Source organism: Aythya marila (assembly GCF_965140915.1).
Source record: "Aythya marila genome assembly, chromosome: 2".
Lineage (NCBI taxonomy): Eukaryota > Metazoa > Chordata > Aves > Anseriformes > Anatidae > Aythya > Aythya marila.
The window spans coordinates 44,532,255-44,557,729 of NC_139043.1; the positions used below are offsets into that span (position 1 = coordinate 44,532,255).

Below are 25,475 nucleotides of genomic sequence, written 5' to 3' on the forward strand. Positions count from 1 at the left end.
CCTCATCCCCCTCAGAAAACAGGCGCTTTATTAAGCCAGGCCTGGAAAACCCTGTCCTGCTCGGCTGCTGCCAGGGCTGCCCGTTGTCTGGGTGTGAGCGGGGTCATGCCGTGCTCTCGCCTTTCTGGACACGGGGCCAGATCCACGACCAGAGCTGCTGAAGGAGCGCAGGGCTCCGGCCCGCACCCCTCAGGCACAGACATGGCTCCTCAGGGGTAGTCCTGGAAGGAGCACGAGGCCCTGAGGACCCCAGGGGAGAGAAAACAACGTCCCTGTTTAGCTCCAGCTGCTGAAGGAGACCCTCCCTGCTCCCTCCTCGCTCCTTGGCCACATGTTTTGCTCCTTGGCCACGCGTTTTGCTCCCCTTGCTGCTCCAAGGGACACCAGGTCCAGAAGCGAGCGCTGTCCCTGCCCGCGTCAGGCCCCACACACGCACAGCGCTCACAGCAGAGCCGTGAGGGGAACACGATACCAACAGGCTCCGCAGGTCCACGTCTCACACCCGAAATCCTGCACCTACCGAAACGGACTCCTTTCCAGCGGATTTTCCTGAGGCGAGGCCAAACCCGGCGCTGCCTAATTAGCGACTGCTCCCGTAACGCAGCTGCCATTTCACGTGCCCAAGACGGAGGAGGAAAACGTATGAATTAGGGGCAGTGAAGGAATTCAGGCTTCCCAGAAAGCAATCAGGAGAAAAAAAAAAAAAAACAAAAGAAAGAAAAAAAAAGGAAGTTACACTAGCGAGAGATAGGAGCATGTTCCCTGGTAACCACGTCCAACCCCGGCTGCTCTGACAGGCAGGGCAAAGCGCTGAAGGACAGCCAGTCCTTCGGTTTTGAGTTGTGTTGTTTTTGAGTTTGTGTCGGTTTTGAGTTGTGTTGTTTTTGAGTTTGTGCTGGTTTTGAGTTGTGTTGTTTTTCAAGCTGCCCAGGTGAATTTTCCACCTCCAGACCTGGCTGGCCTTGAAGGCCTCCATGTCTGTGAACGACCGCCGGAGGAGACATCAAACAGCAGGCCGGCAGCCAGCAGGACGAGGGCAGCCTCACAAGGGCAGAGGGGCTCTGACAGCCTTAATTCTGGCCCCAAGGGTCGAGATCCCCATCTGCAGGGCCTCAGACAGGCAGGAGAGCCTTCTAGATGGGTCTACATATTTCTCCTCATCCATTTCCAGTTTGGACTGTAGCACAGACATACGTACGGCAGCTCTGCCCCGCCGTGGTGGTGCCTCATCCACTACCTCACGACCAAAATCACCTGGAAGTTGTGAAGAAAACTGTGCTTCAAAAGATTTATTACATAGATTTGTACATATTTTACACGAATGGAATGTTAACAGACAACCTAAAAAATCAATAAAAAAATATTTTCATTCATGATTACGTACTGGCAGACCATTGAAAAAAGAGTACCTCGGAACAACTTAAGTCAACTTGCAATCATACTGCTCAATTAAAAAAAAACAAAAAAAAAACAAAAAAAAGAAAAGAAATACAAACACGTTTTACATGAGACATCGCAAATTACATTCCGATTTCTGCTCAGGGTAATGAAGGAAGACGTCTTGTCCATTACCACTGCACGTACGTGTGGCGTCCCAGGAGCCAGCACCGCGCTCTGTGGGGAGAGGCGTAGGGATGGGGGCACACAGCCTGCACTCTCTAGCAGCAGGTACGCCTGCCAAAGGGTAAGGGAGAGCCAGAAGGGGACTCTCAAGTCAAGTAAGAAGGTGAATGCTGGATCACTGCAGCTTTTAAAATGAAGCAGTTCCTTAAAGCAGCCCCCCCGGCAGCTGAGCTGCCTCCTTTCTTCCTTGAAAGTTGGAGTACTTTGGCAATATCCGTTCTGACTGTGCAGTAACAAATACTTCAGCTTCATCGTAATGCGTACAGGAAGATCACAGAATTGTGCTCTGATGTCTCTTCCTGCTAGCATTTCACACCCTGGGAGCTGGTGACCAGTTAGGTGGAGAAGTGTTTTTACTGCTACGTGTAACAAATTAGCAATGAACAGGGCAGATTTGAGGGAAAAACAAGAGGAACAGGATTCAGCAACAGATTATGTACTTGCAACATGGGGTTACTTACATTTGAAACTCTGCCAGTATCGAGCAAATCCTACTTATCGTTGCAAAATCTTTGCCAAAGCACACTCAAGGGCAAAAGTCTCTCAAACAAACATAAATAGATTAAAAGCTGCCAGAAGGATCGGCAGCTAGCTGGCTTGCTGCCTTCCAGTTATTGTACACTGGCAACCTATTAGATCAAAGCCAGAGCCATGTCCAACCCTTTTCAGGTGCAGGCTATTCCCGCAACGCTTTATCTGAGCAAGCCTTCAGCAACTGGACACGCTGTATGTACAACGAGGTTGTTTTACGGTTTGCCCCATCATCAGCTCTGACGCATTTAAGTAAGGAATTACTTTCCAGAACATTTTACAGTGGGTTGGGCAGCGCTCGGAAGATAACCAAATGCAACTGGAGAGAGTCGAGACTTTGTTTTGTTCCCCCCCCCAGTTGGCTAAACGATGCTCAACTTGATTTTAGAAACAATTTATACTGGAGAAGCATCGCATTACTTTTACATTTAGGAAACAAACACTGGACACAGCTCTGTTTCTCTCACAGATTATTTTGAGTGACAAAAGGCTAAGTGGTACAAGCTGATGATGCTGGGAAAAAAAAGACATGTTTGGCTGGTTTGTAGCAAAACCCATAACAAGCCCTCCTCTTTCAACCACAGGAGCTTACACTAATTTTGCTGGTGCCAAAGAAAGGATTTCCAATGGGGATATGGCCCTAAAACGTAGCACGCCTTCAGCTATGAAGAAGGGAAGAAATTTACACTAAAATGGCCTTTAGGCTTGGCGGGGTGGAAAGTGGAGTAGCAAATATAACACTCATTGAGAACTGAGACAGTCCTCCCCTGGCAAAGTGAGCTGCAAGATCCCACGGTGGCATTTCTGCATTCCCCGGTCTATGGGAGCCTCTCAGCGGGTCCAAAAACACCAGCACAAAGACCCACATTGCTGACTAAAAATGATATTTCCCACTTTTGGAGATTGTTTAAGTCATAAAAACCCCTTTACATCACGAAGGGGGAGGAGCATGGAGAGAAAAGAAAGGTCACAAGTATCCACCCACATCTCTGTACATTACTTACACATTTTCTGTTTCAATTTACTGCAGTACACTTACCCTGGAATATGAAAATTAAATTGATTACAAATAAGACCATCTGTCTTACGCTTTCTTCTTCCCAAAAATAAAATACCACGAATTTGCAGTGTGCTTCATATTATTTTTTTTTTTTTTTCCTTTTCCCACTGAACTCACCACCTAACAAAACATGTCGAAAGAAACCCAGCTGACTACTTCCGAAGGAAAATGTTATTAGAGAGAGCCCTGCGCCGCCAGTAGCACGGCTCTCAGCGTTGTACAGAGGGCAGGTACCTACAAACCAAATCACAGCCACCTCCACTAGGAGCTTCCGAACACAAGTTGCTGCTCAAGATACACGGGTAATGTGACGAGCTCAGAAAAACCTCACTTTTCAAGACAGCGTCAAGTCTACTCTTCCCCTTGCGGCAAGCAGCATGTTTGTGGCAGCCCTGAGTATGGGAATCATTTCACACCCTCACGTGCTTGGGGAAGATGCAGGCCAGATGACAGAAAATACTCCGGAACAGCACAGGATTGGCAATCTCAATGTATTTACAGGCAAAGAAGCATATCGCACCGTGATTTAAAGTTATTGCTTCTCGTGGACAGGTGTGGGGTTCCTTGACTGAGACACAGGACTTGTTCGGTGTTTGTTTTCCCCTTCTGAAGGGCAAGGACTCGGGACCACTGTGAGGATGGTTTTAAAACGAAGGTGTTGCCTGTTATTTCAGCTACGTCTACAGCATGGTTGCCTCCAACTGGCCAACGCAGCCCATGACAGAAAGCTTACGAAGGTGAATATCCACAGGTGTTTTCAAACCCAAGCATCGGTCCCATGCTTCCAGGGTCATTCTTGGCTTGGTCTATATGACAGGATTCGAGAGAAGAAAACCTACCGTAGCCTTTCAGAAGGAATTTAGAAATATCAACAATGCAAAACCAGCATCTAAGGCTGGCCACGTATCAGTTCCTCAAACAAAGCAAAGTACTGCGGCTCCTGCCTGCAACACCCCGCGTCGACGCGACCGCGAGGGGACAGCAGCGAGAGCTGCGGGGTCTTTGCACCACCTCCTTGCATCCAAACGCAGGAAATCCAGCTGCCCAAAACAGCAGTGAATGAACTAGAAACATGAACTACCCAAACCAAGCTGAAGTTGTAAACAGGTTTATAATATTTATCTACCTAATCCCCCGGCCGAAGACTATCTCTGACCTTGGAGCACAGGACACCAACACGCTAACCTACCCGCTCTACATATTACAGGTGAGTTTCTGTAGGCGTGAAGCCAACAGCAAACATCAGATCAACGTGAACGAGGAAGCTCTCCTCACGGAAAACAGCGGGAATATAAAACATTGGAAAAGTGGGCCTCCAGGCAACACCGCTGCTCGAGCACTACGGGTGCTGTAACCCCTCCTACCCCCCAGCCCCTGTGACAAGACGAGGCGACACAATGACTCTCGGCTACAAGGGAATCTGTACAGGGAACTACTGTACACGTGGTGTGACTACAGGATTGGGAGTTGTGACAAAACGGCTCTGCTCCCGCTGGAAAAGAGAATACAGCAGGGCCCCGCAGCTACAGGTTCAGCTGAAACCAGTGATGCAAGCCCAAAAACGTAGAAACTGCACCGTCAATTAGGGAAATGATCTAGTTTGGACTCCTTTAGATTTGCAGCATAACAATGGCATTTTACAGTGCAACATCCAGGGAAAACTGTTATCCAGGAAAGAATTGCTCTGCAAGCGAGACAGGAGAGCCGAGTAACACGCACTGCACTCGTTCTCCTGGATAGCAGCAGTTGCTCCTGCTCTTTGCCCTTTTTGATATGAATCACAGTAGCAACAGAGAGAAATATGTATTTAAACAGAAGAAGAACAGCAGAATTATGTATGTACAAGAAAAACGTTTGAAGTGTGCAATTTATTTTCGCTACTGAAACCCACTAAAACTGCTGTCAGGAATAAATATTCATAAACTCTTCCCTGTACTGTGAAGTTCAGATACTACTAGGATTAATTCTTGATATAAAAAGTACTCTTCTAAGCCCTGATATCTGTTCCAGTTTTTTGTCTTTTTTTTTTTTTTTTTGTCTTTTTTTTTTTTTTTTTTGAACTATAATACCTTACGGGAACTAATACTTAACCACAGTTTTACTTTACTTGGTGTACCCCCCAGAGACAACCGGTGTTTCATGGAGCCCTGGTTATTCTAATATAATACAGTAAAATAATAATAAATTAAACAAATGCAGGTGCCTTTAAAAAAAAAAAAAGAACAAAAAACCACACTGTCAAATGCTAGCCTCCACATGAAGAGACCAATGGTTTAGATGCAAAGTACTACAAATCCTGCCATCAGATAAAACATTCAAACAAGGAAACAAAGAAAAACTTGCACGTACGTGTTTTAAAAATTAAACACAATTCCCACCTCGATGTTATCTCACCCATGCCTATTAAAAAAACAACATTCTTGCTGTGCCCACATTTGTAGTTATTCATTTCCACCTCAGGAGGCAGCCTGGAGATGAGAGTAGTACAATAAAATAATTACCTGAAACATTTTTAAAAAAATACCCGTTAAACAAATTACCTTAACTGGCAGCACTTAAAATTGGTAATTCTTCTTTTTTCCTATTTAAAAAAAAGTTGCATAGCTGTAAGATTTTGCTTTGCTGCATTTTTTTTTTGTTTTGTTTTTACTCACAAGCAGTAAAAGAGAAGTTTTAGTTACTTAAATAGCAATACGATGTGCAGATTTCAACAATCCCTATAGCTTGATCAATATAAATTAGTTACCTGTCCCAGTTTTACTCTTTGGACTGCATTGTGACAAAGGTTTAGTTACAAAATTTTGAAATATAGTATTCCTATGCAGAGAAGTTTGTTTTCTGTTCTTGTAAAAGTGAAGAACATAAAACAGGGTGTGAATTCAGTAAATAAGGTCACACTGTTAGATTACATTTAATTTGCCATTTACTCTTCTTCAGCCAACGAGAAGGTGAAAACGTTCCCATTTGAGAATGGGGCCACCCTCCTGCAAGGGTCTCAGAGAGCACGTATCGAACGTCTCGGCTTCCACTTGAGGCAGCAGGAAACGTGTCCAATAACCCGCTTCTTCACAGAACCAGAGGTTGGGCTGAAATTAGGAACTTTGGCCTTCAATACAAAAGAGTGTCAATAACGTCTGTGGGGAGTAGATTGTTACAGAATGTGCAGCATTTTCAAAATCCCTGTGTGTCCTTTGCATGAGTGTTTGGTATACTGAGCACTACTGGTGTCTGCAATGCTTCTTCCATGTCGCTGTCCATCTTTGCCTCTTTCAGCCACAAAGAACAGTTAAGTCTCAAGCCAGGCACGCTGTGTTCAGCAAGGGAACCGCAGATCTCCGATGTTTTCTGATCAGTGGAAGCAGCTGTTGAAAAAGCAGAAGACAAAGTATCAGCATTTCAGCTGCTTCAATATATAACACACAGAAACAGCATGAACACAAACACTGTTTTCCTTCCCCTTTTTCCTAAAACCCCCAATTATCACCATCTCTGCTGTGAAAAGAAAGGGTTTAACGTGAGACTACACATGTGAAGAGACAAACATGCTCATAAGCAGCAGGTGGGCTTCTTTCACCATTCATTTGTTGGGGACAACACAGGAAATGCGTTTATTTATTTCGGCTAACATAGGCCCTGAGGTTAAAGTAATCATCCCTGTAGCAGGATATCTTCCCTCATGTTTTCTCTGCTACCCCTTCAATGATCGTAGTGCTGCAATGTGACCTGCAACACAGACTTGTGAAGCAAGGTGAAACAAGTGAACAGATAAATGCCAACAATGAGGTCTTCAAACTTTTTTTCCCCCCTACATCTCTAGCAGAATAACAAAAACAAACCTTAACTTGCTAACCAGAATTCCAGATATCCATTCCTTTAAGAATTATGATGAGTGTTGGTGTTTTGCAATGCTTGAGGGCAATAGTTTAATGCAAGATAAAGATTTAGAACTAGTCAACTGAAAGAATAAACCTATCCTTTAAACCTTTGACACTGATTGCAGATCTGAAATGATTAACACCAAACATAAGCTGGAAAAATGTGAACCTCTCTGGGATGGGATGGATGGGAACATGTTAACTTTTTTTCTGTTGTTAAAAAGAAAGAAAACATTCTGGAATGCATTAAAATGAAAGTGGTTTTGAAAATACCTAATTTCAACTTTTTTTTTTTTCTTTTATGATTCCAAAAGCTTTCCGTCAGAAATAAATGCCAGTACTTGTGGAACAATCCAAAATTAAACGATTGTATTATTTTGATCTTGTTTCATTTCCATGGAAAAAATACTCTTTAAAAGTTAATGTTAAAACTTCATTGGCACTGACTTGCCACTTTCCAGTACTAAAAATGAAATACACCATTTCAGACCACACCATATAAGGATGCAGAAACCTTTTACATATCGTAATATACGTCATTACTTACTGATTAATGTTGCTGTTCTGAGACACGGTAGCAAATTGACAAATTAAGAAAATAGCATCGAGAGTTATTTCAGATAATCAAAATATTTGTTGTTGAAATGTACACGTCTGAAAAGAAATATTACCTAAAAACATGAATCTTCTCTTAATCTGATGGATGCTCAGGGCAAGATCTATTTACTTCAAACCATTCATCTATGCAGCTGTTGGATGCAAGACAAAAATGAAAACAATTGATGTGAATATCACAGTAACATTTAGCAGTAATAAATGCGTATTAATAGGTATTTCATGATTTACACAAATAGTAGAATTTTATATTAACACAATTACATGTATATACACACATCCATGTACACACTCTATGTATTCACAAACAAGGAATATATTTAAACGTTCCTTGAAAACTTAATAACCTTAACCACAGGTGTGCTTGGATATTAAACACTGTTGAATAGTTAAATATCTTAAGTGTTAAAATCTGCTAGGGAAGTATTTCACCAATTATTTAGTCAACCATCCAAAACTTTTTTTTTTTTGTTTCAGTTCTCCAAATTTCCTGAACATTTTCAATTTGTCAACTAAAATGAGAAACTCTTTAATCACTTTGGGATTGCTCAGACATAACCAGAAACCCAACTTTCTTTTATCTATCTATCTAGTTATTTATTTTGTGGGAAATGGACGTTTCCTTTTGAAATTACGAATTTGGTGTCCAGAACTGCATTGACAAAACATTTGAGCAAGCATTTGTGACTTAATTCTGCGGAGGATGCCTATGGCTAGGAGGTCTTGGTGAGGTGCCCACCTCATGGCAGGACTCCTCTGTCCCCAGAACGGGTCCCACTATTCACACTCAGCCCAGGCTCACGGTGCCACGGGCAGCTGGTTCTCTTCTCCTTGGCACAGACAGGGCAATGCTGCTGGGCTGTTTGTGTTGGCCCAGCAGCCAACCCACCCTGTGTGTAGCGGGGAGTTTGTACGTTCCCATGGCAAGTGGGTGAAGGTCAGCTTCAGCTGGGCAGGAGGTGTCACACCTCCTGCTGCACCTTCCCTGGGGCTGCTGCCAGCTTTGTGTCAGGTGGTGCCTGTAGAGATGAGGCCCTTCCTTGCCTGAAACCCGCAGAAAACCATGGGGAGCAGAAGAGTGTCTGGGATCACGGCGAGTCACTGACGTGTCCCGTGGGACTATCTGGAAATGGATACCCATCCTCAACCTCTTGCTTCTTACTGAAACGCATACGTGGCTCTGATGATGGCTTGTGGGCTTCCATCAGCCAGGCACTGGGACGGGTTGCCCAGGGAGGTGGTGGAGTCACCATCCCTGCGGGTGTTCAAGGCAAGGCTGGATGTGGTGCTCGGGGACATGCTTTAGTGGTGACATTGGTGGTAGGGGGATGGTTGGACCAGGTGATCTTGGAGGTCTTTTCCAACCTTCATGATTTGAAGGTTACTGCCTTACTTACATCATTCATTGACATCTTACTTCCCATAGTTACAGGCATTTGTGACAGTAAGTATGAAACAGGTTCAAAATGCACTCCCTCTCCCACCTTCATCTTTAGGGTTGTCGTTGTTCATTTTTTGCTTGTTTGAAGTGGAAAAGGCAATTAGGTTTCAGTGAAGTTACCCCATAAACGTGACCTTCTGGGATTTTATCTACACCGTGAGGAATACTTGAATACTTGCCCTTTATGATATATGCAGAGGCAAGGCAGCCGTGCTATAGTATCTCCTTGCTGCAGCTCTTCCAGGCATATTGCACACTCCCCAGTATCTTTACTCAGCACATCCTCTGAAGAAAGAGCACAAGATTGAACAGTTAAAAAGCAGGCTACAACAAGCAAAGTGTTCTCTATTCATATTATCAAGGACAGCTATAGATGATATCCTTATCCTGCAGAAAGCCCTGTCAAGGTGAGGTTCATTCACACATGCCAGGCAACAGAAGATTCCTAATGGGAGACTTCTTAACAGCTTAAAATATGGTTATGATTCAGTTTCTTGCCTAAACACAGCTGTAGCTCAAAAAGAAGTCCTGGAGGAAGACAACCACATGGAGAAGAGGGGTAGCTATCATTGACAGCCAGTAATCCTTTGGCATTTATACTCTCTTAGCAGATGGACATCCACACAGATTGCTCTGATCTGAGCTGGGAAACCTGAGCTCTGAACCCCACAGCTGCTGCATACACAAGCTGTGCTGCTGACCCCAAGAGCCAACACTGGAAGAAGTTGGTACCATCGCCCAGATGGCACCTGGTGCCTCCAGGGCTGTGAGGGTTCATTCTGGGTGGGTTTTGGTCAGCTGTCCCCTCCTTTCCACGTTCAGTTGTCATCACAGAAGTTAAATCCAAGCTCAAAGATAACGTTTCTCTAGGCTAGACACTAAAGCTAATTTACTGGGTACAGATTTTATTAATTTCCTCACTCTAAACACAGCCTGTCATTTGCTTTCTTCTACTACCCCATTCTTCTCTCTTCTATATATCTGGCTTTCTCTAACTTTTACCAGCTTCTCCAGCACTCCTATTTCACACCTTCAACCCCCTCCTTCTCACATCACATCAGCATGTTCTACTACATCCCATCTACCTTTTCCTCAGTGTAATTATCTGACTGCTGGCAACAGGAATGAAAGCTTTCCATCAGGGAAATATTGGTGCTGAAGACCCTGAATTCCAGGCGATACTCATTTCTTGCAGCATTACCAAGTCCCGAAAGAAATGAGGAAAAAGTAAGTTACTAGGAATGCATGAGAGCTGGCGTTCAAACAGAAGTTTCTGGGAAAATATTTTTAATAAAAACCTTCTCTCTTGGACGCTGCTCTCAGCCAGAAGGCGGGATGCACAATGCAGCCTTAGCACAACACAAAGCAGGAGGTCACGTAAGGCCTGGTTTGCCAGAGGCAGGTTAAAAGTCTTGGTTAGAAGCGACCTCACGTGGTGCACTGTTACCAAAAGGGGACCACGCAGCATCCAGGCAATCCCTGGCAGATCAGAACAGCGCACACTTGGCAAAGTAAGGGCCCTGTGTTTGAATTGCTGCAGCTTCTGGGGAAAAGTTTCCTGTTTTTAACCAAAAGGAGCCTAACAGGATGGTTTGTGGAGATTGTGATTCCCTGGCACGACCAGGAAACCATCAGCTCTAAGGTATGCTCTCCGGTGTCTCCAATATTTGTCACTGTGACTTTCCAAGCAGACAGAAGATGACAAGCACACAGCTAAAGAGCCATCACTGCCAGAATAAGTGAAATGAAGACACATGAAATCAGGTCTGCCTTGTTTCTCCAGGAACTGCAGCACGCTGTCTTGCAGGTGCTCGGGTTTCTAAAAGGGTACTCGTTTTGGTCTCTGCTATATTTGTTGGTTATGCTAAAAATACTGTGTAATGCCACGTGTGTGGCATCTTCATGGGGATATGTTAAGAGTGTCTAACATGAGGTGAACTGTTATAAAGAAAAAATACCCCCTCAAACAATAATACACACATACCACAGTGAAGAAAATAAAAAAAAAATAAATGTATTTTACACGTTAACATTATCTGTAGGCATTAAGAAATTGCTTCTTTTTTTTTCTATCAGAAGTTGTAAGCATCCATGAACCAAAGAAGAAAAGCAATTTAAAACAATGCAAAAGCTCTTAAAAACTTATCTGTTGTTAGAAAATCCTGGCACTAAGAACCTGCCCTGAAGAAGGTGCTACAGATAAATACTTTCTTGACTATTTTTTTTGTATGAAAAGATGTGAAAACATCTGACAGCAGGAGACAAAGACTGTACAGACAGTATTGTCCTGGTACAGAGATATTAATCTTTGCCCGAGGCTCTCAGACACTACCCTCTTAGACTGCCTGTTTGTTCAAATACTTTGCCAAAAGTCCTATAAGCACATCTACTCTTCCTACAGCCGGGTTACAGGAAGAAGTGCCATAAATAATTCAAACACTTACCATATACACAGAGCTCACTTAATAAAAATCATTTTTTCCAGAGTTACTTTATCAGCAATTGGTGCCCAAAACAAAACGGCACTAAGACACCTCCAGTGAATTAATCCTCAGGCTCCTCTCCTCAGCGCTCTCAAGAGGGAAGCATTTAGACAAGCTTTGATGACAAAAATTAAAACGCTGTCCAGTAATAATACAATTTATAAAAGAAAACATTCCTGTGAGCTGCTTTTAACATCGCTCTCCATTGTACGTGTCTGGCTTATCACGCGCTCCCCAGACTTCACAACGTGTGGGTCAGACCTCCTGCTGAGCATTTTGACAAGACTCTGCACCTTTTGGCTAGCACCAGGGCGAGATGCCAATTCAAACATTTTTATCTCCCACCAGCCTAAGTGTCTGAGACTCCTTTTCTTTCCTCCAGTCTTCCCATACTCTCCCCGGTTGCCATTAGTCTCCCTCTTGCCAGTCCAGGCCCTACAGGGCAAGCCCCAGGCAAACACCTTGCCTCCCTCCCTGGCTTCAGCCCTGACTTTCTCACTGGGATGCTGCTGTTGGGTGCACACCACGCTTGTCCCAGTCATGCCAGGAGGAGCTGGTGTGAACACTGAATGTGGCTTCGGAAACCCAGCAGGGTTTTGTCACGGCTGGAGTAGGTGGGAAAGGTTTTGTTAATAGGTTTCAATGGTCTTCTTCCTCTTAAACACCACCGAGTTAGCACTCTGCTCCTCTTGTGTCACCTTGTGAACCCTGTCAGGCTGTCACGACAGAGGAAAGGTAAGTACTGAAGAAACTGGCACAAAATACCCAACTGTTATGAATGCCCGAGTGCAACTTGGCACTGCCCGCCAACTGAGCCCAAACTGATGCAACTGCTCTACAAAACCAAGACCAAGTTGTTGAAGGACATGCCACACTTTTAGACCGACTCCATTTCCACAATTTGATGTGATTCAGATCACCAGTCTCAGATCAACAGGAGGGGAAAAATAAGCTGTCTGACCTGGACCCAGTCAGGCTTTCTTCTGTACTTGCATCACACAGCCCTCTGTTATGGAAAAATGTGTACACGATTTCACACAGAACCACTGCAGTCTGAACAATTTTGTTGTTTTCATAATTTCTTGTAGTGCAGTGATTCAGCAGATGCATACTATTCATTTTACCTTTTTTTTTTTTTTTTTTTTTTAGGAGAAAAAAAGAGAAAAGAGAAAAAAGAGAAAGGAGAAAAAAAAAAAGAACAGTTTGAGATCTCACCAATGTTATGGTTAAAACATTCATATCAGTGCATTACCTAAATGGAAGTGGGAAGAGGAAATGAGCAGAAGCCACATTTTTCCATTTCGCCCACACATGCATACACACACAAACACTCACCGCACCCCCACATCCATCTGCCTCGCACCAAACAGGAGGTAAACACTCCTCCACCTTCCCAGCTATTGCAACAAGCACTCACAAGCCCGAGACTGGTGTCAAAGATGAAATCTGGCAAAAGAGCAGAGTATTTCCCTCCTGTGTCTGCTCAAATACTTCTTTCTCCTCTATCCCTGCTTAAAAGTACAAGTATTTTAACTTTTGGTTGTCAGTAATTTTTCCTTCCAGAATCATACTTTTGTCTTTACTGAAAAATAATTTCTATTCCGCTTGAGCACTTGTAGCTAGATAGGCAGTAACCTAAAATACAACGATCCTGGCAACTTTGCATATAAATTTGATTAAAAATATTTGCTAGAACTTTTGAAAAATACATCTAAAAATTACCAAAGCCGCCAGCTCAGCGGTGGCTAAAATTATAGGCAATGCCCGTGATGAAACAGCCTGTCTTTAAACTGAGGACTGCAAAAGCACATGCAATACATGCCCCATGCATGAAATCATTTAAATGTGTGCTACTGCTTTCTGTTTCTCTTTTGGAAATGCAGATAGAGGTAGCCCTAGACTCAGGAAACCCTCAGTCAAATCATGAAGGCTGCACTTGGGGAGATAGCACTTTGCAGCTGCAGTATGTTGTTTCTCTCTAAACATTCAGTGGAACACAAATTAGAAAGACCTTTGATCTAAGTAATTTTTTTATTATTTTTTAAATATCTTTTTTTTTTTTTCCAAATACTTATAATCTTAAATTTGTGTGGAAGTTGCCACCACAGATAGCTTAACAGTGAGGAGAACACTAAAGCACACCCTACCACGAACGTGACTGAAACTGTTTGGAATACACCTTCTGAACAGTATCTTAACAGCACTAAAACTGTCAAAATAAGAGTCTTAAGAGTTTTAAAAACCTTGATGAAACTTCAATAAACAGCATATTACCATATGTTACACATTCATTCATTTTTGTTGCTGATCACTAAAATTCTTTCAGTGTTTTTTTTTTTTTGTGTGTGTGTGCTTTTTTTTTTTAATGAAGGTAAACACTACATCAAGCTCTAAGCATCTAGAATCCAACATTTCTTTGCACAAATGGCATTAATTCATTCACACTGCAGAATTTATTCTACACTTTTACTAATATTGCCTTCTGGGAAGATCCAAAGTATTTCCTCATCCACTTACAAAAACAAGCAGCCCAGCTGAACCTATACTTTCCACAGGGAACCATTTGGTAGCCAGCAAGTAGGTGTATATGGTTAACACACTGTTAGTCTGGTCTAGTTAGTCTAGTGCTTTTACTGGAGCCTCACATAAGTGGTTTTCAACATTTACAGAAGCAGAAAGCTGAGCATGTGGTAGTTAGTAAGTCCAAATGTTATCCTTGTTCTCCCTTTCCCTCTCATGTTCTCAACGCTGGTCCAAGACGGAGATATCTGTACAGAAATAAACACCCATCATGAAAGGCTTCCTGCACCAATACTGCCTATAGTCTTTGGCTTTCCCCTCTCCTTAAACACGAGCGTAGCACCGAGGCACCACACACAACGAAGGAAGTCATAAGAAAAATATTTGCAGTGGGATACGGCCTAGTTTGCGACACCTGCGTCACAAACACCTAGAGGGAAGCGGCTGTAGAAGTTTCATTGCTTCTCAGCTGCAGCCCAAATTTTAAGAACTGCATTTAGATTTTTTTTTGTGCAACAGTCTCAGCCTTCAGAAGCCACTTCTCAGAAATAACTAGATGTTTCCTGTTGGGTCAGATAAGGATCGGGTGTGTCTGGTAGTGAAAAAATCTTCACGTTGTATCGAATAAAGATGAAAACAGGAATAGCAGTGATAGACATCATTTCTATTTGTCCTATTCCCCCACAAAAAAGTTTATATACTTCTGGCTACCTCAATACAATTCTAAGCAGGTGAACTAAAGAAAAAACAGGAGAGGTATTTGTGCACTGAGAGAAGCAGTTCTTTGGTGAAGTAGCTTACCTCAGTGGCCACAGTGGAAATCTATCTACAACTTCAAGAGATGTGGTCTCAATACAAGCTACCGTACTACAAAAAAAAACAACCCTTCAAGTCACAAGTGATACGGCTTTCAGACAACATCAAATTAACACGTTTGCACCCCAGGACTCATGATGCAGAGCTAGGCTTTGAAAAAAGGCCAAGTCGTCTGGGAAATAAAGCTCCTCAACCCCAAACAACTACATCGTAACCACTTACTCCTAAGCTATGATCATCAGTGTACCAGCTTTCTCAAACCATATTTATGCTTTTGGCAGAGAATATTATGGTGAAATAGATACCCACACAGGTTAAATTTTATTAGCCTGATTGGACATGAAATGCCTTGTGCTCCTGTCTTGAGATTTATTGCCAGAGTGACTCTGCGTTTCCACAGTGATTCAAGATTTGCTCTGGAGACAGTGGAGACAATTATCTGATTGACTCTGAAAGATCTGCTTAATCTATAGTCTTTCCAACTTGTACGTAATCAGTCTGCTCGCAGTTTGATGTCCTTGAACATTAAATCATCTCAGGATAGCTAAACAGCCTTCTCCTCTTGTGCTAACTTCTAATTACAAGTTCTGTTCACCACATTTTTAAGTACTGTGTCTTTACACTTCCAAATTTTTGTCTAGATACAGGTACCTGTTTCACGGTAGAACCACAAACAGCCTCGTCTTCCAGAGTGATGTAAGAAGACTTTGTGCCAAACTTACCCATCCTACACCATCTCCATTGCAACTGAACTGATGCATCCTTATGTTTCGACTGACTCAAGGGGTAACTTCTTGAACAGCCTTCCTTGGGATGCCATGTTTGTCCCAGAGCTTCCCCCTCCCTTCAGAAATGCTATTCTTGAGAGATAAAAAATAATTCTAAATATTTCTCACCAGTAGGGGATTGAGTGAAAAAGCCTTGAACATAGCAGTACTAAACTAGTGCCCCAAGGCACACCTTCATCATCAATGCTGTGTCCAGGCACTCACCATTTTGAAACAAAAACTTCTTTATGGCAGCTCATGGAACAGGGAAGCTGCCTTTAGGCTGTGTTTTTTTTGGTGTTTTGTTTTGTGTTTTTTTTTTTTAAAACCACATGATCTCTCCAGCTAGAAGTTATTAATCTTGTATCGGTCTTGTCAGGAGTTAAATCAAAAGTAGCATGTAAAGGGGCAAACCCACAAGAAATGAGAAAGCAGCAAAAATGAGACTCCTTAGGAAACAGCGTGAAGAACTATCACTGGAGTATTCCCCTCTCCCTGGCTCCACTGCATAAGAATGATTTACACTTCTCAAGGCTGAGTTTACCATCAAAGAGGATCATATACCACAAATATGCTACAAAAAGGAGTGGTTGAGTAAGTGGCCAGAGGCAACCAGCACATACTGCTGACAGACAACAGGTCTGCAGCAGTTAGAAAGGATTCTTATATAGCTGGGAGTTACTTGGGATGAATTAAACTTACAGATGTGGGCAAGAAAAAGCATCACCGCGAAATCCACGCATACAGATCTTTTATCATTTTTATTCTTTGGTGCACAATGCTGCTTATCTTTGAGGAATAAATCAAAGAAAAATATTTAAGGGCTACTTATACATCCTTGACTATTTGTACCAGCGCTAAGAAACTGCTGCCAGGTGCAAAATGAATTCAGGTCTGTTGAGAAGTAGGGATTGCAATCCAGAGATCCAGTCCAAAAGTGGCTGAACTGTATGGTTCCTGCTAGAGCAAGAGGCAAGAAATGAGAGAATTCTGTAGTGTAGTTTGCTTTCTGCAAAGATAACTTCTTTAGCAAAGTTAATAAAAATAAACAAACCAAAAACCACCACAACCAACCAGGCATAAAACCCAGAGCAGTAGAGACCCATCTACAGAAGCATCTTCTTGTAGGAAGTCATGTGGAAATTAGATACAACAAGGAAAAGATACCGCTGTGGTCAGGAGGAGGGGGAAATAATTCCTGTCATGCAGAGACAGTTCTCTGCAAACAGCTTAATGGTCAGAAGGAAGACTTAAATATGATGCTGGAGTCTGTTAAAGCAAGCAACTTTACCATATCAAGAACGGATGCTATTGCCAAGAAGGCTCACAAAGACTGGGAGAGGGAAACAGAGTGTGGATATGGCAAAATAGGTACTACAGAAGTTGACTGTCTCTGATCAAACTGAAGGAACGGTCTGAACTGGCAAAGATCTGGCAAATGCAAGACGTTGCTGTGACTGTACAAAAGGATCCCCACTAAGGCTGGGAAATCCCTCTTGCCTTGGCAGCTTTTAAAAGTGACTTTAAGCTTATTTTTCCCCAGCATGAAAGGAGACTAAAATGACTACAGAAGTGATTTTTTTCCAAACAGTGAGGTTCCAGCCATTCATTGTCAATGAAACTATGGTCAGAAGCCAGACAAAAAAGAAAGAAAGAAAAAAAAAAAAAGAAAAGAAAATCATTACAAAGCAACTTGGAAGTTTCATTCTAGTAATGATCTGTAAGAAAATGAGAGCGTTGACGGGGACCTGCTGGCTTAATGAAAGGTACCTATGAGAATTCTCATTTACCACAACACAGGTAAAGCAGGCAGATTAGAAACCTTTATAGAAGGAAAGGGTATGAGAACAGTTTCTCTGGAGAGCAGAGAGAATGAAGGCCAGCTGTAGCGAGCTGTCCTTTTACTCTGGGCAGCATGGGTTACCTTAATGGTGACTTGTTTTGAAGTCAGCTGTAGGATTTGATTCAGTGTCTTGTTCGCTTTGTTCTTTCTCTGGTTCTTATTCCAGTCTTCCTACAGATGCCCTGATCACACTGAATTTTCCCAGCTCTTTTCTCCAGTCCTTTCACGGTGGCCAAACAACTGGCTCATTTCTTTGCAAGCTTGGGATGGGGGTTGGTTTGATCTGATGCGAAATGAATGCACAGGGAGCACTCAGGAAGATGGCACGAAGGATGAAGCCGTGAGCCAAAGATCAAAACAAGAAGAGGGGAGAAAAACCAGGCACGTCTGACTAAGATGCTATTCTTAGGGAGGATACGATGCGCTACTGAGCTCCACACGATGAAAATGCTGGTGCCAAAACTCAGCGTGCATAAATTCTGGTTTATTAACCCTAGTGCCAGGTGCTAGGTTGACAGGGTGCCGTGCCCAGCAGGGTCTAGATCAGTCTCCTCCAAGCAAAAATTGCATGTCTGGTGTCAATGTGCACACACAGGACAGGGATGTAATCACTGCATAATTTTCTCTTGTTTTCCTTTCCTGATCACAGCAGACAGACTGCTTTTTACGAGCTATTCCTATTTTAAATGCAATTAGCTTTGCTACAGAGATGGATCCCAGAACACATCTGAATGCAAAAACTTCCGATAACATCAAATACTGAGTCAGTTTTCAAAGTTATCTCAATTTTTCTGCTCTACACTAACCCATAAACCAGTAAAACAATTTATTCCAGCAAGCACAGAGAATATGGTGTTTCTGGTGCTAGCAAGTACCTATAGGATTTTACTGTCCCAGTAAGGTACGGAGTGTGGGGGTGTTTACCTCCAACAACCTTCCTTTACTTTCTAAAGCAAGCAGCATCAACTTCTAGATCCTGGTAATTAAGTCAAATAAAAGAAACATAATTTCAGCGTTCATCAGTCACGATCATTCCTAATAATAACACAAGATGATTAACCCAGGAGATGGATTTAAAAAAAAGAAGTCCCCGAAGACAAGTCCCCAACATTTGTTCAGCTTTCCACAGACAATCTGGCAGTGCACTTCTACGGCCGTATTGAAGTTTTATTTCTCTCCTCATTTTTAAATCTCCAGCCTATCAAAGCTATTGGGCACTGTTATGACAACACGGTGTTTCAGCTAATAAAGCCATAGATCAAAACAGATTGCTTAGAACAGGAGGGAAAAAGATAAAAACATTAATCAAACGATTCCTTCCCCCCATCTCCCTGCCCCCAAGCAAATGTGCATTGTTTATGGGCTAAGAACTTATCACTGAATCCTACATTATTGCTTAGTCACATGAAGGTTATCCATTACCTAGCACTATACACAAAGGCTACCTAGACTTTGCACAAGAAAATAGGGGATGAGGAAAGCAGTAAAACTGATTAAAGTTTGACGTGGCTTTCAGTTTCAGACAGGCATTGGCGCGGGGTTAAAATGGAAGCCACCCTAAGGTGTTTATGAAGAAATTTTAACAAGGTTTCATAACTGTTAACGTAGCTCACCACCAAACCTAAGTGAAGTTTTTCCTGTGCGGTAGAGTTTAGGGTTACTTTGCAGCTGCAAAAATCTGTGGCCACAGAAGAGACGGTGACACAAACTTCAGAGAGTGAGAAGGTTCCTCCAGCCTTTGCAGCTCGGTAGCTCTGTCAGTATACGATCAGTCACTGTCAATAGGCAACTTACAAGCTGGTCTAGAATCACTGGATTTTGCTACAAACACCTGACTCTGGTAAATTTTTCTCTGTTAAGTAAGCAGTGACAATCATCCCCATCTTAGACGTGAGAGTACTCTACCACACTGTGTTTTCGTTCAGCTTGTTTTGGAAGAGCAAAGCTTGCTCTACCACTGAACCCCCCTGCAAAAATTGTACGAAATTCCTTTATCATTTTGAGTCTGCAAGTCAGAAGTGCAAGACTATTTAAATAACTAAAGGGTAGCAAGTTTTAAAGCAAGATTTTAATCGGAAGGAAAAACAAAAATAACAACAATGATGAAACAAAACAAACAAAAACAAAACAAAACCAAAGAAACCTTACAAATGGTATTTCAGGCTATATTTGCAATTGATCTGCCCTTGGGGCAGTTTCTCAGCAAGGAGGGAATGCTGCTTATTGCTTTGCATTTCCTTAGAAAAAAAAAAAATCCTGATCTGCAAGTCATCTGTCCTAGTTCCTGCAAAAGTGAATGGAAATTTGGGAAGGAAACACTGTGAAATTCCTACAAAGACCACTCAGTGCAATGCTGTTTGGCATTTATTTTTTAAAAACCTAAGACTTAAAGTACATTTTATTTCAAAATCCAGCCAATGAAACATACTCTCTAAGGTTAGGGAAAGATGTGTGTTTTCAAGGGTATGGTTTCTGCAGCACAGCTACAGAACATAAGTCGGTTTGCTACTAACAAACAAGTAAAATCTCAAGGTTTTAGAGGCATCAGACTTAAAGGCTGCAGAATTACTATTCAAAACTAGGAACATTATTTTCCCCGAAGCTAAATTCCCAGCAGTCACAAGACTGCAGCAGTTGCAGACACGATTTATGACATCCTCCGAATGACCTCTCAAAGCTAAAGACTGATTAAGCGTAAGGCACGGAAGGTAGCTCCTATCTGCCCGGATCACATGGTGCAGAGTCACAGCACCGTGAGCGTTTGCTACGGAGCAAACCAAACTGCTGCTCGGCTCTCTGCGGCACGCAGCACCGCACTGCCTTTATATAACAGCAGCACAATGACATGCAGAAGAACAGAGCAAGTCCTAACCTGAGCTGAATCGCTCCTTTCCTCACCTGCAGCTCTCCTCTGCGGCACCAGTTCACAGGTGTATCTATGATTTTCTAGGACAAGAACCATTGTCATTTGACTTCAGCAGCGCTGTCGGTACCGAAGCAAGACAAGAGCAGCATCTCAGATTAGAAGTAAGGAAAAGAAACAACTTGAGCTATTCAGCACATGAATGATCCTGTTTTCCCTCCTTCTTTCAGAAAACAATCAGGCTTGTTCTACAGTTGTCAAAAGCTTTACTGTATTTATCCAGGGCTGCATAGAAAATATTCCCATGGCACATGTGTGCATTTATGTAATGGTGATTCCAATGTACTGAGAAAAAAATTGTTGTCTCACCCTCAGGAGCTGAAGTATGAGGTGACATTACAGCTAGGTTGGCCAAGAGTGATTTGTGATGGCTCTGTCGCAGGAAGAACTGTCTGGCAGATTTAGGCCTGGCTCAAGGGCAAGTATGCAGAGAATCACCCACCAAAATACCCTGCTCTCCAAAGGTTCATTAAAAAGAGCCAGTCCCGTTCACAACAAACCAGAGAAAAGTTTAAAAGATGAATGGACGTGATGTCCAATGTCCCAAAGTTGCGTGCTCCTCGGTAGGATGCAAACACGTTGACTCAAATTCACCATAGCAAGAAAATTTAGCATAATCTGTTGAGCGTCCCCAAACTGCACCAGGAAAATGAGGTGTCATAGCTGCTTTACAAACCTGTTCTTTGTGTAAGAGAAAGGGAAGCACAAGGTAATGAGCAATGCTGGTATCTAAGCCACCGCCACCACCACTAAGCCTCCAAAGATTGTATCTTACCAAGATAAATAGGGCCAGTTTGCAGCTCTGAGAACTGCTCCAGACATTTGAGGCCCTTTTCTCTCAGTTACACTGTGTTCCCATTTCAGGAGCCTCCTTCACAGCCACGCCATGAGAGATACACAACTTTTTTTCCTGGTAGCAAAGGGTTGACAGTTTGTGGGTGCGGAGGAAAGATTAGAGACTGCGGCCTCTGAAAAGGCTCCAACTCCACACTATCACAGACTGACCCACTTCATCCACTGACTGAGGCTCAAATGGGGTCACAGAAGCATGTCCCACCTCCTTTAGGAGCCAGGTCCACACTGCTGCTTGAACGTGGCTTTATTTAGAGACATTTCTCACCACTACTCTTTAAAATAAAAAACCTTCTCCCCAGCAAACCCTAACTGTAACAGGCTGGTTTTGCATGGGGCACCAAAACCTGTTGAAAGTGATTTGGTATGGTTGGAAGGAAATACAGCTTTACTGAATAAAAGGGAAGAAGAGCTAGAGTTGCCTCTTCTTCTTGGCAGTCTGGTTTGAATGAGTAGCTACCCACAGCCTACACTGGTGAAAATCAGTGGAAGTTTTCTCCTTGCTGAAACGTTAAACAGTTCCTAAAGGGATGAATGGCAAACTAGTCAATATACTTCAATCAAGCTCTTCAAACACAGTTTCCCTCCCTGAAATTGTGACAATGATTTGCACGACAAGCTATGAAATGTCCGAGTTGATGTTATACCAATTCACAGAGTAACAGCTGTGCAAATGTCTGAGATTAAACATTTATTTACAATAGTAATGCTCCTCTGCTGGCACATTAAACAAAATCTCCAAGTCCAACAGATGTTCAGCAGTGCAAGTTATTTTTAAGAAATACATTGGAAAACAGTTTTAAAGCATTAGGGAAACTGTATGAACCTCCTACATAATCTGGAGGGTTTTCATGGGTACACAAGATCAAAACAGGAGGAAATGTCACTATATAACTGCAGGCCCAGGCTAAGTGTCTGTTTACGTGTTAAATTATCCTGCAGGGTATGCTCTTTCCTCTGTCACACAGCACCCCTGAGGACAGAATGCAGAACCACCTAGGGCAGAGCAAGAAGCTAGAAACTCTTGGTCAATAACCTTGTTAAACTCCAAAACAGGAGAACTGAAAATTTCTAAGGAGAATCCTGTATCTCATGTGAAGCGGAACGAAAGAACTGCTTTGCCTTGGTATTATTTTGTACTACTTTGCTGAAAGTCTAGTCCTATTAAAGGATGAGGACAAGGAGGAAGGCTTAAGCTTTTCCTGGCAGACTGGCAAGATGCCCTTTTGCAAGGTCTTTTAGGGTATGGTCTCAGGAATCCTAGAAGAGAAGTGAACTTGAGATTAGTAATTCTCTTCAGCATGAAGAAAACGAAGTTTTGAGTGCCTTAGTCAAGACAGGTAATGGCATCAGCCCTGCTGAGTAAAACACCACTCTCCCCTTTTTAGTGAACAGAAGTGATCAAGGAAATTAAGTCACTGCAGTGGGGATAACTACCAGCATCACAGATCTCAGTGGTCCAGATGCCAGGCTGTGGTGCACTTCCCTTCCACTGAGCAATATAAACTAAGTTCTGACAAAAGTAGCTTGGCCCAAAGATTTCAAAACAGCCACAAATCAAATAAACTTACAACTTGTGCTGGAAAAAAACCAGGTCAGTCCCATTCACAAAGCATGTCTCAATAATATTTTTGTGCAGTCCTTTGGGTCCTTTATGCATCGAAATGCACATGCTGTAGTTGTCATTTAGATTTTGAGAACTTCTACAGCAGGATCATTGCTCAGACAGATGCCATTTCCTGACTCTGAAACTCGCACGCAGGCCTCGGCGTCACCAAACATGCAGTGCGACCACTTCTCTTTTTGAACTGATTTAGAATTAACAGAGTATTTACACCCTCGTGACAAAACCCTGCTTTGCTTCCTTACTAATCTACATCAGAGCACTGCTGGAGCTTGAGCACTGCTGCGGTTCAAGTCACCTTGAGTTCAGTTAGTCGGCACCGGAATATTTGGCTGGCTGTGCCTGGTACTGGATTCAAACACCCTTAAAGACAAAGTATGTTGCTGAACAAGAAAAGCACGTCGAGTTTCACTCTTGTCTTCCTTCCAGTACACCTACCTTCATTTTCAATGTTCTGTCTGCAACAGTTTTGCCACGTACTAATCTTCCACTCAAAACAGAGCTGAATAAACTTTAAAAATAAACCATATATGTAATCAGTGCTGTATATGATGTATGATCCCCTGCTCTTTTTTGTTGTGAGGGCTCAAAATTTCACTTATTGTAATTAAAAAAAAATTGCGAAGTGGTTACCTTGAGGAAGGAAAACTCCTCTAACAGCTCACACACTCGCTGCAAGATGTAATATTAACTCTCTGAAATTAGACAAGCAAAAGTTTTTTCTCCAGGAAACTTGCCTCGCTCAGTATGTTGGCCCCTAACCAGACCCACTGCCGTATTTGAATTGAAGGCAAGGCGGCCTGAGCGGGAGCAGCCCCGATGTCAAAGCTTCCCGGAGGCCCGTTCAGAAAGCTTCCAGCAGGACGACGCTCCGACGCGAAGTGCTGACTTGCTGAAACCCAAAATATTCCGCAGGAATGTGCTACTTCAATCAAAAACTTTGGAGAGAGGAGAGGCCGGCTCGCCGAGCCAGCCAAGCAGTGCAGCGAGCCGACTGGCTCTCCCCGGCTCCACGGGGTCACTGGCTTCCCCAGCTGGCCGGCCGCCAGGCTGCTGGGCCCTGCTGTCAGAGAGGCCCTTCAACAATAATAATAAAGTCTTACAAAGTGTTCCGAGAGGCAAACAAAGGCATGGCGAGAAGACAAACAGAATTACTTCAGACACAACCAGCTGCGAGGTTTCTTCAGAAGGAACTGGTGCATTAGTTGCAGGCCCTCTAAAAGTAGTTTGCTTCGAGTCCCAAGCAGCTCTCTCAATTGTGTCTTCTCGGGTCTTTTTAAACATCTCCCAGTGAAAAAATGCATCAATACCATAAAAACACAAACTGAACAATAATTGCATTCGAAGTTCGCCACGTAAGCCTGATCTTCTGCTGTTCAGCAGTTGGTATGTACGTAGACTGACCCAATAGCAAGGAGGCCAAGCAAGTTGCTTCCAAAGCACCAAGCCTTGCTTGAGAGAAGGGCTCTGCCTGGCCAAAACACACCACGGCTCCGTGAGCAGCATCTTTGGGAGAGTCGGCCTCCAGTGGGCCCTGTGTGCCACTCACCATTGCAAATTGGAAAGACCTGGTGACAGGGGCCTCACCGAACACACTGAAGATGATGAACAAAATTGGTGTGGCTGTAGAGTATTTAGTTTAGCAATGGTTTTCAAAAAACATCCAAAAAACAGGCTGACTACCAAGAAACACGCTTTCTCCACAAAACCGGCTTTCAGCAGCCTGTGGCTAGCAAGTGCACAGGACCTATTCGGGCTCCTTGGCGACTCAGCAAGTCACGGTATGAAGGGTGTCCTTAATGGCTAAAAAAAGCAAGACTATGTAAGACAGTAACAGCAAACACCACAGAATTTGCACAATTCAGTTCACTTAAACAGCTTTTGTATCAAAATGACTATATACTGGTTCATGGCTGCGCACCACAAGTAGTTGAAGATACTTGGAACAAAGTTCCATAGAAAAAAGAAAGAGCCCTTTTTACAGGCCCAACTGAGTAAGCAATGAGATCTCTGTTGGAGGCAAATCACATGATTTTAAAAAGAATAAGGCTAATAAAACGTACTGATTTACTTCTATGAAAATCAGCACAACTTGTAGCACACAACTGGGACAAGTTTGTGACCAGTGCCTTTCAGGAAACACGTGTAAATCAGGCAGCTGCCACAGACTGCAGTGCACTGGCCCTTCCTTCTGCCCAAAGGCAATGCACAAAGGTAGTTCAGAAAGCAGTTAGACATTGCCTGGGAGGACTTTCATAAACAAACAAACAAAACTTTCTAATCACAACAGTCTTACACCATTTTTCAGAAAGCCTTAGACTCCCATTGAGAAGAAAGAATGCTCGTCTTCTCAGAATCCCACAATAGGTACAATTTGCTCCGGACATTTCCTAGAAAGAGCTAATCTTCAAACAGTCACAGTATCACGAGGAAACATATCCAAAACAGAATTCGATATATGCACAGTTCAGCCCAACCACCTAACTTTTAAACATCCCACCG

General features: G+C 43.0%; 1 protein-coding gene across 1 annotated transcript in view; it reads right to left on the minus strand.

Annotated features, from left to right (window-relative positions):
* Positions 1-802: 802 nt before the first annotated feature.
* Positions 803-25,475, minus strand: part of ZNRF2 (zinc and ring finger 2) — a 57,042-nt gene continuing 32,369 nt past the window's right edge. Inside the window, exons 3-5 of the mRNA XM_082753903.1 lie at positions 9,325-9,430; positions 7,761-7,838; positions 803-6,576 (exon numbers count right to left, since the gene is read on the minus strand). Coding sequence (XP_082610029.1) covers positions 7,781-7,838; positions 9,325-9,430 — 164 coding nt within the window. The 3' untranslated portion in view covers positions 803-6,576; positions 7,761-7,780. The remainder of the gene's footprint in view (positions 6,577-7,760; positions 7,839-9,324; positions 9,431-25,475) is intronic.